General features: G+C 33.6%; 1 protein-coding gene across 2 annotated transcripts; it reads left to right on the top strand.

The window, feature by feature from the left end:
* The first annotated feature begins 1,219 nt into the window (after positions 1 to 1,219).
* On the top strand, positions 1,220 to 19,429 carry ndl (nudel). Of its 2 annotated transcripts, none has more exons than XM_053747920.1 (26): positions 1,220 to 1,361; positions 2,893 to 2,977; positions 4,023 to 4,127; positions 4,204 to 4,785; positions 5,130 to 5,187; positions 5,964 to 6,074; positions 6,370 to 6,623; positions 7,035 to 7,192; positions 8,537 to 8,664; positions 9,390 to 9,570; positions 9,928 to 10,286; positions 11,140 to 11,438; positions 11,723 to 11,838; positions 11,914 to 12,073; positions 12,150 to 13,158; positions 13,239 to 13,408; positions 13,495 to 13,608; positions 13,691 to 13,868; positions 14,030 to 14,440; positions 14,524 to 14,709; positions 14,790 to 14,937; positions 15,296 to 15,461; positions 15,687 to 15,881; positions 16,173 to 16,404; positions 17,979 to 18,104; positions 18,496 to 19,429. In XM_053747920.1, the coding sequence occupies exons 1-26, from the start codon at positions 1,344 to 1,346 to the stop codon at positions 18,812 to 18,814; spliced, it is 5,868 nt and encodes a 1,955-aa protein (XP_053603895.1). In that variant the 5' UTR covers positions 1,220 to 1,343; the 3' UTR covers positions 18,815 to 19,429. The 2 variants fall into 2 exon arrangements, with proteins under 2 accessions (XP_053603895.1, XP_053603894.1); XM_053747919.1 differs by having other exon boundaries at positions 15,672 to 15,881.
* Positions 19,430 to 19,952: the final 523 nt, after the last annotated feature.

The raw sequence follows: 19,952 nt of genomic DNA, 5'->3' as shown, positions 1-19,952 counted from the left end.
AATCGGAAATGCTCATCGCCATGGCTGGGCCTTGGCCAGCCAGCCAAATCCTGCTCCAAGCGAAAATTGACCCAAAAAAAGTTACTTATAAGCGTTTGGTGGATTGCCGGTTTCATTACAGTTTTCTCAAATCTGGCCAGACGATTACGGCAGATGTCTATTGTCAGCAATTGCAAACTATGATGGAAAAACTAGCTGCTAAACAACCGAGGCTGGTCAATCGCTCCACGCCACTGCTGCTTCACGACAACGCTAGACCACACACTGCACAACAGACGGCTACCAAATTAGAAGGGCTTCAATTGGAATGTCTAAGACATCCACCGTACTCCCCGGATCTTGCTCTAACATATTACCATTTTTTTCGAAATTTTGATAACTTCTTCCAAGGAAAAAAATTCAACTCCGATAGGGCAGTCCAAACCGCCTTCAAAGATTTTATTGATTCCCGTCCGAAAGGTTTTTTTTAGTAAAGGGATCAATGAACTACCTATGAGATGGCAAAAGTATATAGATAATAATGGTTCTTACTTTGATTAAATAAATATATTATATTAAAAATATTCGACTTTTTGTTCCTTCTATACCAAACGCCAATTTCATATGTAAGGACCTAATATTATATTAAAAAATATTCGACTTTTTGTTCCTCCTATACCAAACGCCAATCTCATATGTAAGGACCAATATTTAGTGGTAAATTCTTCAAATATAGAATTTTTTATTGGAAGGAACTGATTTGTATTTTTGTATGTTTTTTTTCTTATGCTTAGTTTTATCTATTTCATTCAGATTTATCTGCTAGCTTTTATCACATTGTACGAGGCGGGTAAGGGATAAACAGGGTCTTGACAGCTGATCGTTCAAAATAGCATTATGCCAGCTGGTATGGCGGCCGATGTTCGTAAGATTGTAGTCGAATAGTCAAAATTTAAAGGCAAAATATATTTTTTCGCTGACCCCAAACTTTGCAGCGTCACAACCGCGAAAGCAACCAACAAAACGCGAAGGAAAGAGATATTACTAGCTCAAGCTTTGTAGAAACACAGTAAGATACTAATTTTCCCAGAAGAATAATATTTTCAGTTTAGCAAGTCTAAATCAATACATTTTGCAAAATTATTTCAATCCATATTCTGCATAAAGTGTGTGCTACTTCGAACATACCTAACAATACCCACTGAGGTGACAAAATTACACTTTATGGTAAAAACGCAACCTCAGCAGAATTTACCATCGACTCAGTGATTCGGTGTCTGTTGTCCATCATGTATGTGGTTTGATTTTCGTGTAGTGTCCTTATTGTGATTTGATGTAGTGCAAATTTTAGTTTTAGTTATAAAATGAAATTGCATACAGACGTAAGTACTTAAGTATCTAGATATTATTTGGAAATATCATGGTATGATACATACTTGGTTACTACAAACTTGCCTTTTCTAACATGTATAACGTTAAAAAAACAGTTTTTACTATATTAAGTTGGATACAGATATAGAAAAACCTTATTAAAAAAAATTGTTTTCGAAAATGGAACATTTACTTCTAAGACATTTACAGGGACTTTTTCACGTCAAATAAATATAAAACTATTTAAATTTCTTAAAATTCTACTACTAGATCACTATACATCCTCTGCCTTTTCTGAAAGCAAAGCGATAAAGAGTAAATGATATCCAAAGGGATATCTGTAAGAGATTATTGGTTTGATAATATTTTGAAATTTTAGACAAATATTAAACCATTCCAGCAGTGAGCTTTCTAGAAAAAAATATATTTCAAAGAAGAGTTCCGAGAAGCGAACGTGCGTCATAAATATCGAGGAATGTACGCGACTGTAATTTATATCCGCTATGTATGGGGTTATTCGCTATGTGACCATATGGAGATCAACAAGCGTATGGTCAAATAGGTAAACTCGTAAACACACACATTGTTGATACAGTCGACAAGAGATACAAAATTAGTCTCCAATGTTCGCTTGTTCCCGGCTGCACGGTATCATAGCCCTAACTATGATACCTTAAAAGCCGAGGTAAAAAAAAATCTAAACACGTATGTGTTTTTACACAAGTTATTATCTGTGAGGTTGAATAGTAATGATTTATCAATAAAATATTTTACAATTGTACATTTAAATATTTTAATTTAGAAGTTGTTATTTATAATTCATTAAAAATATATATTTATTTTTAAATCTACAAAATTTTGATGAAATAAATAATAATATATTATAATACGACATATTTTGTCATTAATTACGTTTGTATAAACGTAATTAATGACAAAATGACATTCTGTGAGCGTACTTCAATTCAAAAATATGGTCTTATGGTGTAAGAAAACTTTTTTTTCTTGTTTCACCATTTGACCACACGCTCCTTGATCTCAATATGGTCTCATTGTGAATAACCGCTGTCTGTCATCTCATCTATTCAAGTGGAGTGTTTTGACCTGCCCTTGTAATTGGCAACTAATAAATATGATATTACCAAGACGAGACAAGACCTATACGCAATTACTTAGCGGGAGTGAACAAACTTCAAATAGAGCTAATATGGCTGACATCGATTAAGTATCGAGACAGTGTTAGTATAGTATTTAATATTTACTCCACTAAAAGAAATTTATAAAAATGTGAAGTGGCACTAGTGTGTGTAATCGCCTTTTACTATGCTCTAGTACAATAACTGACATTCCTTACCCTAATTTTCGCGAATTCCTGGTTACATTCTCGGATTTGACGCCTTCAAACCTAGGGTTCACTTAATAGGCTTTGATATTACGACCAGTCGGCCAAACGTCAATCCTCTTTGGGAATAATATTTGGCACAGCTAATATATGCTCAATGTAACAAAAATGATTACTTTTTCAAATAAAACCATTTTCAGACAATGAGCAAAAATAACAAACCAGAAAAATCTTCAAGCCATTATGAGGGACCACCCATGTCATTAGCAGAGTCAAAGAAAAATGGTAAGTGAAAAATACTTCTACTGTAAAGCTCTTTAATATTCCTATTTTAAAGGTTTTTTATGTCCTCAAAAAATTACATTAGCTTATCTATTTTTAAAAAAGCTTGTATTTTAGTTAATGTTATATTGGCCAAACAAAAACAATACAACATTTCTATAGAAAAAATTATCCTCATAGATGAAAAATTATCAACATGCAGATTTCCTCATTAATGTTTTTCTTCACAGAAAGCAAGTACTGACCGTTGAAACTACTATACATAAGTTAGATTGGTATATAAAATCACGTGGTACAAGTAGGAATCGAACCTGTACTTTACGGTTAAGACTGTTCTTAACCATTGTACCACCACCGCTTCAATTTGTGAATAGTCGTTCCAAAAAACCATGTTCGTCCACAGAAAATGTACTTATAAACGAGTATTATGGCCCCGCAGAGAATACTGTTTTTTATTTATAGAACACATCTGCCGATTGCGTGCATGTTCATATTGAAATGAAAAGATTTTCACACATTTTTATAAGCGCGATTTGAGACAAAAATTGAGGGAATCAAAATTATTATCATTATATACCTAGTATAAAACAAAGTCGCTTCCCACAGTCTGTCTGTCCCTATGTATGCTTAGATCTTTGAAAGTACTATTATGCTAGTTATAAATAGACTAAGGGTCAGTTTACACACTGTATAATGACAGTACGTTGGCTCATATATGTGGATTAATACAGTGTGTCTTTACTCTCTGCTCAATGTCCTCGGACAGATTAAGCCTCAAAGTGTTTCGGATCACTAGGGATCTTGCCAACTAATAGCATTGTTTCAAAGATTATAATAGACGATCTCTGTAAGACGTAATCTTATTGACATGTCGGAAATACGTATTCAGTTAATAGAAATAGAAACATCGACTTCTAAATATAGAGAGAAAACATTAAAAGCGATAGCAAGCAAACTATATATCCTGTGAAGTGATCTCTCTATTGTTCAGAAATTTTGTCACGTTTCCTTTGGCATTTACCTAATTAATTTGTATTTTATTTTTTAGGCCGTCGTTTAACGAAAATCGGATTATGTTTATGGCCGTCCTTACTTATAATAATAGGGGTGATTGGAATATTAATAGCAATCAAAATATTGCTTTCTAACACAGGTAAATACTATATTTTCAACTTTGATAAAGTAGTAAAGATTTTTATTGAATAAATCACAACTGAATCTATTTCCAGGTTACATATCAACAACTGAAATAGTATCATTGAAATGGATCAGTCAGACTTCGGAAAATATTCAAAGCAAAAGTGATATTTTCTACCAAGTTAAAAATGAAACTTCTATGTCAAATAAGAAGAGAAGTAAAAGAATGGCAATTGCTCCAGCTAACGACACAGAAAAAGTAAACGACATCTTTTCAAAATACAAAGATAGAGAAATCTTAAAAGCTCGAGAAATAATTGCAAATCACAAAGTCGAGTGCAATGAAGAGAACAAAAGTGAAATATGCAAAGACCTTGTCACGAAATTAAGGAGTCTCAGGAATACGAAAAATGAAAATACGCATCGAGGTCTTTTTTATTCTTTTGACAATGCAGTTTCTGAGAACCCAAATCGCGAAATTCATCCAGTGAAGGTTCCATTAAGAAAATACACTGCTAATAACGTAGCAGAAATTAATCCGTATGTTAATTTATATCCGAGTCCAAGTTATACAGTCAATAATTACGCCCCCTACCAACCCCCTCCGACTCCACCACTATCTGAAACTTGTTTACTAGCACGGTTATTAAAAGATAATCAGGCTCATTACAAAGGTAACTTAATAAAATAACAATGTATAATCTTTATAATTATAGCATTAATAAGGTTAAGATATCTGAAGCATTTTGAAGTTACGATAAGACGATGCCTTGGATTATCCCCTTGGAATCCGATGATTTGATCTACTTATTTTATAAATTTACTTAGCAAAGACAACATGATATGTACAACAAATAATAAAAGATTAAGTAGGTACTTCGAAGTATAGTGCTTCAACATAGTTACTAAAACTGCTTTTCCGAGTGGCGTAAAAATACTCTTTGCGACTAGGTTTAAATTTCAGATCCATCTTTTTTAAAAGTTTTTTTATATATTAGTATATTAAGTTTATTCACAGGTCTCGTTCCTCAAGAATACAACTCTCAATATGCGCAACATCTGACGGCTTACAACAGGTACATATATCTATACTTCCATACTAGAATAATAATATAAAGAGAAACGATTTGTATTCTTGTTTGTCCTATTCATATTATAAAAGCAGAAAGTTTGTTAGGATTTATATGTATGTTTGTTTGTATGTTGTAACTCTTACCCGCAAAATCTACTGGATGGATTGTTACGAAATTTGGTACACGGGTAGAATTACCTGGAATAACACATAGGGTATTTTTTATCCCGAAATTCTCACGATAGCGAAGTCTCATGGCGCAACTGTAATGAATAAACACAAAAAATACTTTATTTTGCTTTTAAACGACCGAAACCTGGGCGGGCTGCTAGTATATAATAATATGCATCGCATCTTAACTCACGTGTGAACAATTTGTTATGGGAAAAGGGACGATTCATATAAATAATTCATAAGAATATTCACTCATAATAAAGGTTTCAGATTGTTACCTAAACTTTGTTTAGTCCAAATATGGAAACACGTTTTATTTAAAATGTAAGTTATATATGTATGTGTATAGTAGTGCTTACAAAATCATTTTATAAAATTGTTTTCCTTTAATTCGTCCTTACGTCACAACTAGTTTTTTCACTAATTATTATTATTGTAACTCTAAACAATATGTTTCAGTTCTCAAGTTTAATTGGCTCCTTTGCTAACCATCTCCATATCTCTTTAGATGTTTTTATACAGCTCTTGGACTTCCTTTTTACAAATAAAATAATATATTTTACTTCGTTCAAAGATGAGCCTCATATCAATATGTGAATGTGACAGGTTCCCAGCATCGGCATCGAATCCTTATCCCCAAATGCGAGACGTAGAGGCTCAAACACACAAGGTGCACCCGCAAGACGTTGACATTCTGATGCGTTATCTGACTCCAAAGTAAGTTGCATTTGTAACGTAATAAAATAAATGCTTCATAAAACTGAATCAGGACTATTGACGTTCTGTAAGACAAAGAAAAAAAATCTGGTATTCAGTGATTTCCATGAATAGCATGAAAGACAAGTTCGATAGCTAGAACTAAATAATGGTCAATGAGAAGCCATTTGGTTTTCAATGGGAATGATTTTGAACCAATTGATTAAATTCAATCTATTTCTATTTAAAAAAAAAACATATTTAGTATTTTGTGAAAAAGTTTATTTTTCAAAAGACAAACATATTTTTCTTACAGACAAGACGGTGCTGATAAAATGACGTCAAAACCGTCCAACAGTACAACACGTGAAGCTCAATGTCCCTTAGGCTCATTGTCATGTAATGATGGAGACGACTGCATCTCCGAAACGCAGTGGTGTGATGGTAACGTCGACTGTCCTGACGCTAGCGACGAAGTGGGGTGTTCATGCAAATCTAGAGTAGACAAGTCCAGATTGTGCGATGGATATTTTGACTGCCCGTTCGGTGAAGACGAAATGGGATGCAATGGTAACATGGTTTTTAATAATTTTACTAAACTGAGGAAAGCAGCGCCAGATCTGTTTGCTTAATTCAATAAGAATGTCCGGAAATAGGTATCCGAAGACGCTAGGTGTAATATTATAAATATAAAATGGTCAGCATAAATATAAGCAATGTAACTAATCATAATCATTATATAAATGGTTTATAATATATCTGCATATAATATGTTTTCATAAACTAAATCGGCTCAAATTATGGCTGTAATCGAATTTTAGGTATGTTTCATATTGTAACATAACATCTACTTGGAATGCTAAAAAAATTACGAAAGCAATAATATTGAGAAGAGAAGTAAATATTGTTTTTACTCACCAAATTAACTACAATAAAAACTACAATATATATCTGATTTTTAAATCATGTTTACCCTTACAGGTTGTAGTGAGAACAGTTTTAGTTGTGAAGATATAGACGTGAATTCTCGCAGCACATGTTTTACAAAAGAACAGAGATGTAACAACATTGTCGACTGCCCAAACCAAAGAGACGAGTTTGAATGCAATAGTTTATCTCCAATCTTGCACAGAAAACCTGTAAGTGCCTGGTATATTACACTAAAACACGTATTTGTTGATTAAGGTGGGCTAGTCGATAACGCAGACCTGCCGCCCCTTCCATTTCAAAGGCGTTTATCTTGTTGTATGACGCCACAGGTAAAACTATATAGTGATTCACTGTATCCACACGCTAAGAACAAGAAGAACATTAAAACTATTAACAACTTGGCGTAATTCTTTTAAACGAATTGGAAAATCATGATCACTACTTTATATAGGTACATTGTGTTATTGCAATATCAAAATCTTCAGGAGCTATCCACCACAAGTACGTCACACATCCATCTTTTTGGCCTATCATTTTGTACGATCAATCATACGTCATATTATTGAAAAGATAGCAATTTAATCGAATAAAATTTGAGTGGTAGGTATCCTTTACTTATAAGTAGATCCGTATTCATTAATTATACGATCGTGAGTGTCGTTTCTTGCAAAATAAACTTTCTGATTGCAATTCTAAGTAATAATCCGATTTGTTTGTGGCTTTCTTATCGCTGGAGTTCATTTGAATAACAAAAGCTGAAAGAAAAGTTAAAAAGGTAACCCGCGTCATGAATTTTAAGACAATTGTCACCGAATCGAAACTTCCAAAGTCCTAAAGCTGTTGAGTGTGGAAAAGCTCCTAAAAACAAAAGAACTTCAATAATCGAGTACCGTTCGCTAAATTGAAGAAAAACACTTTTGTTCTTGAACAATAAAAACAAAAGTAATAAAGGTCAGCTATTTATAATAATACCTATGACTGAGTTGTGTATGCTTTTATAGAATCAGGGTCAATACAGGTATCCTATATAAGCTAATAAATAAAGCTAAAAAGTTATTCGAATATTCGTTAGCCCTAACGAAAATAGAATCTAATAGCGATTTGACGGTTAGTTAAAAGAAATAAAAATATGACAATAAAAACATTACCTGGGTACTAATATTAAATTTAAAAAAATATATATGTGTAAGGATGTTCGTTTCTCAACAACGCGTATTTTACTAAACGAGTTTACGAGTACATGGAAGGTACACGGGTGAAATAGAATACCACATAGGGTACTTTTTATAGGGTTCCCTAATAAGGAAGAGAAGACCTGGGCGTAGCGAGTATTGAAGAATTTATTCAAACATAAACAGTAGTACCTACTTGCATTATATTCCGGTTTGAAGTGTGATTGAGGCAGTGTAATTACGTGCGCATTAATGCGCGTGTGACACCCCTAATAGAATTGCAGGCGAAAAAAGACTGTGTTCTTGTTTACTTGCTCGGTCGTATTATAAAAAAAAACCTACTGGTACCTTAAAATAATTGTCACTGTAATTTTATTTCAGCTATTTGCAATTTCCAATACAGAGGGCTATTTGTATAGAAATTTCAGAGGTGATTGGTTCCCGGTGTGCAAAAATCCGTACATGTGGGCCCATGATGCTTGTCGCCGGGAAACTGGACTTATAATAAGGTAATCCTTCCTTTTGTTATTAATTATTTTATTTAATCATAAACTTTATTGCATAAATTACAAATTAAAATGTACTACATTTGAACACATTTTTGGACGTAATACATAACATCACCTTATCTACCGATATAATTAATTGATCATAGATCATACTATATTACATGTCCCACTGCTGGGCAAAAGCTTCCCCACTCTTTTTCCGTGTAACCGGAATCTGATCTTCACCATCCGTCAAATCATTGTAAGTAAGAATGTTGCAGTAAATTAAAATATTCTATCAAAAATTTGCTGTACAAACGTTAAATGTTATTGTGAAAAGATTTTCGGTATTACGATAGAAATTAGAAGTATTTTTTATTTTTATTTTAGAAATTTAATTTTTTCGTTTGAAGGTTAAGAACCTTATTCAACGTTCAACGCATATAAAACTGTCTGTTAAATATTTTTGAGGTTTGACATAGATGACCTTAGCTCTTTTATATTTTTATAATGACCACTTAAATATTCCGAATTGGAAATAATAATAGACGTTTTATATTATTCAATATTGAATTGAAGTACCTAGTTAATTCGAGTACTATATTCCGGTATTCTGAATAATAACATGTAGCTCATAGAAGGAATAATATTAAATTCGGAGTAATTCACAAGTATTCTGAAACTTGTCAAAAAAAAGTGACGTGTTATTTTGCGAATAAAGTTTTAATTTATTTTTGCATTTTCAGACCTCCGTTTATCCAATTGGTGGCAATCGATAATATGTCGAGGGTGACCTATTTGAACACTGGGCCGGGCGGATTGATCCATACGAGTGATACCTGTTTCAACTCATCTGCTGTCTATGTCACATGCCCTGATATTCTCTGTGGCACCAGGATACTGTCTACCTCGCAATTGCTACGAGAGGTCAGTAGGCGCTTTATCTTTAACTAAAATTAGTATAAAATCACAATAATGGCGAGAGGCTCTATCAAAAACGAAATTATGAACTTTTTTGATGATTTTATGGTAATTTCCATATAGCATTGAAAAAATACATTGTTTTATATAAATAAAATTAGTTAATTTTTATATAGACGTCACTTTAATTTCATTTTTCAATTATAGGTAGGTACCTAGATACTTTTAGTTTCAAGATAATCATGTCTTATATTATTTTTATACCCCTGCAAAGTATTTTGACATAATAAATCAAGATACTGTTTGATATTTTATTTAACCTTCTGATTTAATCTAAATACATTTTATATAAAACTTTTACAGAATACAGCTATTGAAAATAGGCTTTTCGGTCGTAATAAACGATTTCTTCTGAACCGCAACCCTTACGGAATATTTTACGGTGGCCGTCGGCGGCACACAAATAAGGATACGATTGAGAATATTGCTTCAGCCCACACCAAATATAACCAGGAGAATGGAGAAAAATATAATTTCATCGATGAAAATAATTCGGTCAAATTGAGGGGTAAGAGGGCGGAGAGTAGAGTGGTGGGGGGGAGACCCAGTCAGCCTGCGGCCTGGCCTTGGATGGCGGCAATGTACAGGAATGGAATGTTCCATTGTGGTGGAGTGATCATCAACCAACATTGGATCATGTCGGCGGCGCATTGCGTACATGAGTAAGTTTTTTTTTAAATAGCTATAACATGCCCCACTGCTGGGCGAAAGCTTCCCCACTCTTTTTCCATTTACCGGAATCTGATCTTTACCATCCATCAGATCATTGTTAGTAAGAATGTTGCAGTAAATTAAAATATTCTATCAAAAATTTGCTCTACAAACGTTAAATGTTATTGTAAAATGATTTTCCGAATTACGATAGATATTAGAAGAAAAATCGACAAGGAAATGAATGTACAACAATGGCGGTAATTTTAATTTATATTTTGTGTAGTACAATAATGGATAATGTATCCATAACAATCGGAATTTTAAAAATTTACATTCATCATTGGCAATTTTAATGTCAGGGTCAATGACCTTTTTTGGTAGATAAGGAAGACGACTTAGTACTAACATACTAACATAGATTATATTATGGATACTAACATAGATTAAGTAATTACAAACGACATAGAAGGAGCGTCGCCTGTTAATTAATCGCTGTCGCTAGCAGTGAGCCATATTTAACGTGCGCTCAATGGGCTGCTTTCTCAGGAGCGCGGCGCAAAGCCCACATTTATCTCCTGTCTTGTGCAAAAAATGCTTTAGGCGAAATATTAAATGTCGAAGAATAGTTAATAACTTACACAATCTAATTACTGCTACTACTAGACAAAAAAAGCGTGACACGTTGTGGTACACGAATTTTGACAGTTTGTGGTAAACTTTTTGTCAGGCGTCTGTCAGTGATGTAGTAATATAAACTTAGTCTATAATCAATCATACTCTGAACTTTACCCAATCAAATGTTGTACTAAACAAAACACAAACAGATTTTATACGAAGAATAAACAATTTTTACGTATACAGATTTTGGAATCACTACTACGAAATTCAAGTGGGGATGCTACGACGCTTCTCGTTTTCACCACAAGAACAAAATCATCCTATCTCTCACATCATAGTCAACCATAAGTACAGCCAAGCTGATATGAAAAATGATCTTTCATTGCTAAGAGTTACGGAAGAAATACTATTCAGTCGGTGGGTTCGACCAATATGTCTGCCTGGTCCCGACACGGCAGGAGCTGATTGGTTATGGGGTCCATCAGTTGGCACCATGTGCACAGCAGTAGGATGGGGAGCCACAGTGGAACATGGCCCAGATCGTAAGAAATCGCCCATTGCTTTTTACGTCACATGGCCTACCACGAAATATACAAAAACACGTGGAAAGTTACTAACGTCCACATGCTTATTCCCATATCGTGTACGCGTCGAGTAAAAAAATAAAAAACCTGTGGACGCAATTACGTGTTTTATATTTCATGGTAGCCCCCCAGATACTTTTTTGTATGTAATACATTATACCTATGTCATACTTTTTTTACTTCTAAATTGCAATGGCATAAAGTTTGTCCTATACAAATTGTGGTTATTAACGATGTTTTAGCTGATCATATGCGAGAAGTAGAACTACCAATTTGGTCCGACTGTAAACACGTAGAAGATAGAGAGGGTAAAGAAATATGCGCAGGACCATCCGAAGGCGGTAAAGATGCTTGTCAGGTAGGTAACTACTTCCAACTCAATCAAAATTCTTTGAATTATTTATTCTTTTAATTACTTTACATTTTTATTTAGGGCGACAGTGGAGGACCTCTTTTATGTAGAAACCCTTTCAATTCTCAACAATGGTATGTAGCAGGAATTGTCAGTCATGGAGACGGATGTGCCAGAAAAGGAGAACCTGGTGTTTACACTCGTGTCAGTATATTCATGAAATGGATAAAACATCACATTTGTAAGTAATACTTTTAAATCGCTTTTTAGTCCAATACATTGGCTAACTAAATTATAATAAAACAATATTTTATCAGCTTCCAGTTCATTACCAAAGATAAAACCAAAACAAGTATGCCCTGGTTTTAAGTGTAAATCAGGTCTGTTTAAATGTCTTCCCGATAAAAGAGTCTGCGATAAGATTATTGACTGTCTCGATGGAGAAGATGAGCGAAAATGCAATGATTTGAGATCATTTGATAATATATTTATGAGCAGAGCAAATAATGATACTATACAAACATCGAGATTAGGAAAACAATCAAAATTAGAGAACACGAAGAAAATTGATAAAAATGTTGAACGTTCGACAAAGGAATTAGAAGACGACTTAAGACATGCATCAACAATTGAAATCTCTATAACTAAAAGTACAGAATCAGAAAGTAAAAGCACAGAGTCTGAAAGTAAAAGTACTGAAAGTGATAGCTCTAGCGAACAGATAACTGATAAGTCCATCATAAGTAGAGAATCGAAAAAAGACAGTAACGCTAACGAAGGTATGTTTGCCATAACATCATCACGAGAGGCATTAGAGTCTATGTCATCTGTTATAGAAAGTCAAAGTGTCCGTCCAGAGAGAGGAGATTTAAAGGAAGTTGATTTAGAAGATAGAGTTACTAGCACAACGGAAATTATTGAATTATCTACTAATGCTTCTAATGAGTCAGTTACCAATGATATCGATTTGTTCACCGACATATCTACTACAGAAATAGTGACACCTTCAGATATTTTACTTGATGTTAACACAACTGAAATTATTGAAACAAATAATACAAATAAAAACATAGATGAAGTTGAATCTAAATCTTTAATTGTAAAACTTTTACCAACTTCTCGCCCCATCAATGAAATTGATAATGACTTCAATATAAATGACTTCAATAATACGAAACATAAAGAAATAGATGTCTCATCTCAGTCTGAAAAGTCTAAGAAACTTCCTGATTTCAATGATAAAATAGAAGATATTGTTTTTCCTGAGCTCCATCCAGCAAAAATAAGAAAGAAACATCTTATTCCTACTGAATTCGAGTGCAGGCAGTAAGCGATACTTTTCTTTAATTTGTATTTATTGTAACTGTTATTAATAATGTATTACTACAAACATGTTCTTATTTTAGGATATCACAAATTATTCCACGCAAGTATCGTTGTGACCATAAGGCTGATTGTGAAGACGGTACTGACGAACTTGATTGTACATGTACAGATTATTTAACTACATTTGATAAGAATTTATTATGTGATGGGGTATTTGACTGCGCAGATGGACAAGACGAAGTTGATTGTTGTGAGTATTGCTTTATGCCGACAAAGATTTTTTATTTTTTTCAATAGTTGACTTACTAATTTCTAAATGAAAATTAAATTTCACAGACACTTGCCCTGAAGATAGATTTCTTTGCATGAAAAGTCAGCAATGTCTACCTACAAAATATGTTTGTGATGGTGAACCACAGTGCCCTCAAAAAGAAGATGAGTTAGATTGCTGTAAGTGTTTAGATTAAAGAGAAATAACAAATTGTGAGGCATTATATAGTTTCATTGATTTTTTTTTGTAATTGGCTTCCAGTTGCACTTTCAAACGGAAAGGAACTGGCTTATGAATTTGATGGTAAACCAAAAATAAACGTAGAAGGATTCCTAACAAAAAAATATAAAAATGATTGGCACGTGGTATGTGAAGATACATTATCTACAAAACAGCAGGAGGAAGCTGCTATACACATTTGCAGATATTTAGGATTTAGGTATTTCATCAATATTATTTACTCTATTATAGTATTCTAAGATTAATAATGTAGTTCAGTGCACATGTTAGCTTAAGCTGCTCGCGTATTACTAATAAATAATAATAACTGTTGAGTAAAATATCAGTTATTTAAGTAATTATTTACCATATTTATTTCAGCTCAGCCAATCGTTACATGGTGAAAAATATAAATATACGAAATAATAAACTATCTGAATTAAATTCGAAAATAAGAAGAGAGGTAAATCATGCACCCGTGCATTTTGCTTATAGAAGTCAAATCGACAACAATGATGCTCGGCATGTAGTAATTAAAGACCCTCAAATACTTAAAGAAGAATGTGTTCCAAATGTTACCAAAACGTGCATGTCTCTTTATGTAAACTGCGACCGACCGTTATTCGATAATGATATATTTGAAGAACTATTTAAACGTGAAGCAAATTCTATAACAGACAGGCCGTGGCCGTGGGTAGCAAAAATTTTTGTTGAAGGAGATTATAAATGCTCAGGAGTTCTTTTAGATACAACATTAGTATTAATTGGACAGTCGTGCCTTTGGGATCATTTGTAAGTTTGAAATACTTCATTATCTATCTTTTGCCGCTACGTATTTATTTATTTCCAAGTATTTATATGATTTTTATTTTAAGGTTAGAACAGCACACGGTGGTTGTGGTTGGATCTCATAGAACAATTAATGCTACAAGTGGACCATATGAACAAGTACTTAAAGTCGAATCTAAAACTGAATTGTTCAACAGCAAAGCTATTCTTCTTCACCTTAAGGAACCCACAATTATCTCATCTATGGTAAAACCTATGGCTGTTACTTCATCGTAAGTTGAATAATCATAATATTGCTATAACGTACTTTGAAATTCAAAATGTAAACTTTTTCATATCGTGATTATTTCAGGAATATGCCTGATAAGGACTCTATATGCGTGGCAGTTGGTCAAAATGAAAAAAATTCCACAATTAGCATGTTTTTAAGAGAAATGAGAGATAACTGCTCCATTCATAATATATGCTTTGAACGTATAATGAAAAACAAACTATGTCAAGTAAGTTTTTGGATATTGATATAAAGCAAATACGACCGCATAGGATTTCATTTTCGAAGAAAGATTATTAGAATTATTTTCCTATCTATTTTTGAAAAATTAAATTCATTTACATATATTCCATTACGTAAAAACGAAGATATTTGTAACCCAAATTCCTATTAACGATTATTACTGACACAATTTGCCCGAGGCACCCCGCCGCTTCGACGTCAATTTAGGAAAACTTTATTTATTATCTGCATAATATCACTTTTTTAAATTACATCAAGTATTTTTTATCTGTTTTGGTTGTAATAAAGTTAAGCTATTCGTTGGATTACTGGAAGTGTGAGGTATAAAATAAAGACTATTTTAGCCAGGAGTATCATCGCACCGCCTTTGGGCTGGCATCATTAGCTGCCACAATCAAGACGGCTGGTATCCTGCAGCTTCATTTGTGGATAGTCGAGGAGAATGCGGTGTGGGAGATCACATAGTGGCCACTGAGATTGTACATCTTAGAAGCAGTATACGATCAACAGGTAATACAGAATATTGGGACGTAATTGGAACAAATCAATACCATGTATTTACACACACATTTGCAAAAGAAAAAACGTAGTATATTTACATCTATCTACGCAATATTGACTCCGCAGCAGCTTCTAACTTATACAATCAAGCATAAAACCCGCATTTTTACCCGAAAAGCTTAGATTAAACTATCAAAATTTTAGAAAGTCTTTTTCAAGGTCTTTGTTTTACAGAAAAAAAAATATTAGAAACTAAAAAAGAAGACGCTTCCTCCTGTGACGGCGTGCGCTGTGGACGAGGTCGGTGCATCAATTTGATGCAAGTCTGCAACGGTGTGAGCGACTGCGAAGATTCCAATGACGAGTCTGCACAGGCTTGTGAGAAGAAGATGAAAATATGTCACAATGATCCACATCGAAGCGGATGCGGTGAGTAAAATCGGTTACTGGAAAACCGTATAAAAAAGCAATTATTTTTCTTTGCAGGACATGGTGTGGCATCTATTATAACAAGATATATATTTTTAGAGTATTAACCATAATATAGATTAGATAAATTAATACCACACCACAGATAGTGGCATTAAGTAAAATAGACTATAGGTCTTTTCACATCGGGAAATATCGAGAAATAATGAGAGATATACAAAAGTATATATTGACTTTCTGGTTGCGCCACAAATAAGTACACTTAAATTAACAGTCATGATAATATTTCAGAATGTTCATCAAACCAATTGAGATGCCACAACGGCAACTGTATATCGAAAGAGCTCTTCAACAATGGGCACGACGACTGCGGCGATAGAACCGACGAGCCTGACCATCTCAGCTGTTCCAACTACTTGGCCAGGGTCATGCCTTCTGGTCTCTGTAATGGAGTACTCAACTGTGAAGATCGGAGCGATGAAGACCCTATGTTCTGCAAGTGCTTTGCGGAGAAGACTTATCCGTAAGTGCTCATATTGAGTTATCATTAAAGCTGTTGGCATGTGGTATTTACATGATATGGGACCAACACTGTTCAAATGAGTTTCTTTCGGCATTTCTTCTCAGCAGTGGTCGTTCCGAAATGCCAGTAGTTTGTAGCTTGTGAGAAATTATTTCACTACACTACTATTTAATATAAAAAATTACGTGAAAAAGTGCCTGTGAAGGTCTAATTTCTGAATAAAGAATTGAATTCGTTGTAGAATTTATTTAATAATGTATTTATTTGATACTACTATGTTTGAAAGATAAATTATCCAAATTGAGTCTGTGAAGATTTAAATATTATATAGTAGTTTGAAATATATTTTTTCAAATACTGATTCAGTATTATTGCAAGTCACAAGTTAGAAGTTATTACAATAAAAGATTAGTACAAGTGACTAATTAAATTTTACAATTCACTGTTTTTCATATCTTTCACATATAGGAAAGAAATGAAAGATTATTCTAAATGTTGTAGAATGTTTAGAAGATACTGTGATTATAGGATCAACTGCTAAGTATGGTATCCCCTCTGTATATAATTATGTGCCAACGTATAAAATTAATTTGCAGTTACGTGTGTATAACATTAAAATTGCTCACAATTTCTCTAATGTGGTGAAACAAGATATGAGCGTTGTCACGAACTCTTGAAGTTTATGAAGAAAAGTGTAGACGACGTAAACATACCAAACCTAAAGAACTACACCTACGTACTCTTTCACCATAATTGTATTCCCTCCCACCGGCGTAATATATCAGTTTTATGTTATGGAAGCCTACGCCCTAATCTTACATCCCACAAAATGTTCTTTAAATCTATCTATCATACAGCACTTTTTCTTATAAACATTATTACTGATAAACTACTAAACAATGTTACTAAAGATTTCTCAGGAGTCAACGTTATGAAAGAAATCTTTAGATTTCTCAGGGGTTTCAAAACCACGAACATATTACTAGTTGTTTTTAGTGTAGGTACGTACAAATCGCGACTGGCTTGAATACTTTATGTTACTTATTTAAATTTTCGTTTTTATTGTAAGGCAATTATTTTTAATGGTACTCTTTGATCTAAAAATATATTTTTTGACTATATTCAACGTTGATATTTGTATTTGAAACGAAACAAAAACTATGAGCTTTTCTTTGTGCATTATTATGGCTTATTTTTTGTTTTATTTACAGTAACTTAATTTTGCCCTTTGTTGAATGCACTGGTTATTAAAGTTTTTATAGTGCAATAATGCTCAGCTTTCATAAAGCAGTTTAATTTAAAATGAAAAAAAATCTTATTCTCGTGGTCTCGTGCTGAATTTTATTTTTAATAAATTCTACACAATAGTTCTGTTTTGCAGCCAGTGTTACATTTTTCTACCAATCAAAAAAAATTGCTACATTGAACAATGTTCAAAATCCTTATTATATGGTACCGTGCAGTACACATTGATTAATCGTAAATCGTTGCAAATTCACCCTTATTATTACCACTTCGATTTACAAGCATCATTGACGTTCCTCAAAAGAATGTTTCCACTTTGTATTCTCCAGGTGCGGCAAAACTAGCAACGTGAACCACTGTGTGGCTCCAGACGTGGTTTGTGACGGCGTCAGAGACTGTCCAAATGGCGAAGACGAATCTACCTGCATTGCACTCAATGCACCTTATGGAACTCCGTACGTTGCAAAATATCTGTTTATGAATATAATTTACATAATTTTTTTTTTCGAAAATGGCGACTCGACATATTTGAAATTAGAACAAAAATCGTGGCACAAGTGCGTGGTTGAAAGAGCCGGAATAATTAATTTTAATTTTAAAAAAAGCATTTTATAAATACAAGTATTTTATTACGTGTTTTGTGATTTAAATTAAGTTATTACTTCGGAGTCAAAAAGGGTGTGAAAATATTAATTCAACGTCGTAACATTTTGAACTAAAGGTATCTGACATTGGAATATATTATGTGGTGTCAAACTATGTTGATATACAATTTTATAAATAGGTACTTAAAAAAAAAACAAAAAAATTAGATAAACATGACATAAAATTTACTTATAATTCCAGATCTGGAAGCGGTCAAGTAATAGTGCGTTCACACGGCATTTGGCATACCAAATGTTACCCCACTGAGAATCACACAAGAACTGAATTAGAAGCTATATGCCGCGAACTCGGATTCCTGAGTGGACACGCGAAGCAAGTCAATCACTTAGCTAAAACTATACCACCCATTTATAATGCAGTACTATTGGATCCCTTTAGCAACGTCAGACTAAACAACAAAACCAGCATCAAGTTGAGGAACACTCAGGAACCTATGGCTAAAGGTATCTTCGATAACTCTTTGGAGAACTGCCACCCAGTTTATATAGAATGTCTTTAAGTTATTTATGTTATATTTAGGATAAATATTTATGTAGGAAAATTAATCGTCGAATTTATTTTATTACATATTTGGACCACTTTTGTTTTTTCTGTTCCTTTTCCGAACACTAACACCACAGCACACCACTTTGAATTTAGAATATTTCTATGAGATTACTTATGGCCAGTGAGATTACTTATATCACGTGAAATAGAATTATTCGCTTCAGGCAGCACTTGGTTATTGGCTAATAGGCCACGATCGGGTTCTTCGTAACGATTAGCGTATTGTTATCAAAAACTAAGCAACATACGTCGATTGGCTACGATCATGGACGATGTTTGAACGTGCCATGTTTTATTATATACTGACATCTATCTTAAAACCAAACCATTTTTGTAGCAAGATAAAGCAGTAAATAGTAGATCCTTTAGAACCGGTTGTATCCTATTCAATTGTATCAGACATAACCTTAAGATGGCGCTGCAAATATATTTTAAGATTGAATTTGAATAAATGTTGGCCCGAATTGCTTCGAGAAACGGATGGTATGGCCGTGCCTCTTTTTTTGCTCGACTTGCGGGGGCACTGCCATGCCCCCAGATATGAAAAATATTTGGATTCGAGCAAAAATCGATTTTTGGATCTGCCTTTTTGATTATGGTTCATGTCCATGGCAAATCGAAGACCATTGCTGGTTCCTTAAGAACAAATGTAGGTACTATGAGACTTCTGAGATATATAACTATTGCTAGACTAGATTTTCTGTTCCGGAAATTATGGATCTTCATAACAGAAAAACGATAATGAAGTATGTATGTACTCAATGTTGTAAATTAAGTCATTTCCCCTTTTAAGGTACGAAACCCAAAAAGAAAGTTAATCTAAAGAATACCTTGTTAAAGGGATACATGAAATAATCGTAAAATACCTTTTGGAATTTTATTGGCAGCTGCACTTTATCAAGGTGTCGATTCTGGTAACGGCAAGCCTCATTCTTGCCTTAATGATTTTTCAATCGTTTCTTTACAAGAACTGTACTGTGACAGAACACTGCTATTGAAACTCCGTCAGGACTCAGGACAGGTTTACGCGTTATTATCAGCAGAATAGACACCCTGGTCTTCATATAAAGTACGGGAATATTGCTTATTTG

The sequence above is a fragment of the Plodia interpunctella genome, chromosome 7 (genome assembly GCF_027563975.2).
Source record: "Plodia interpunctella isolate USDA-ARS_2022_Savannah chromosome 7, ilPloInte3.2, whole genome shotgun sequence".
NCBI classification, from domain to species: domain Eukaryota; kingdom Metazoa; phylum Arthropoda; class Insecta; order Lepidoptera; family Pyralidae; genus Plodia; species Plodia interpunctella.
This window is presented reverse-complemented; position numbering and strand designations above follow the sequence as displayed.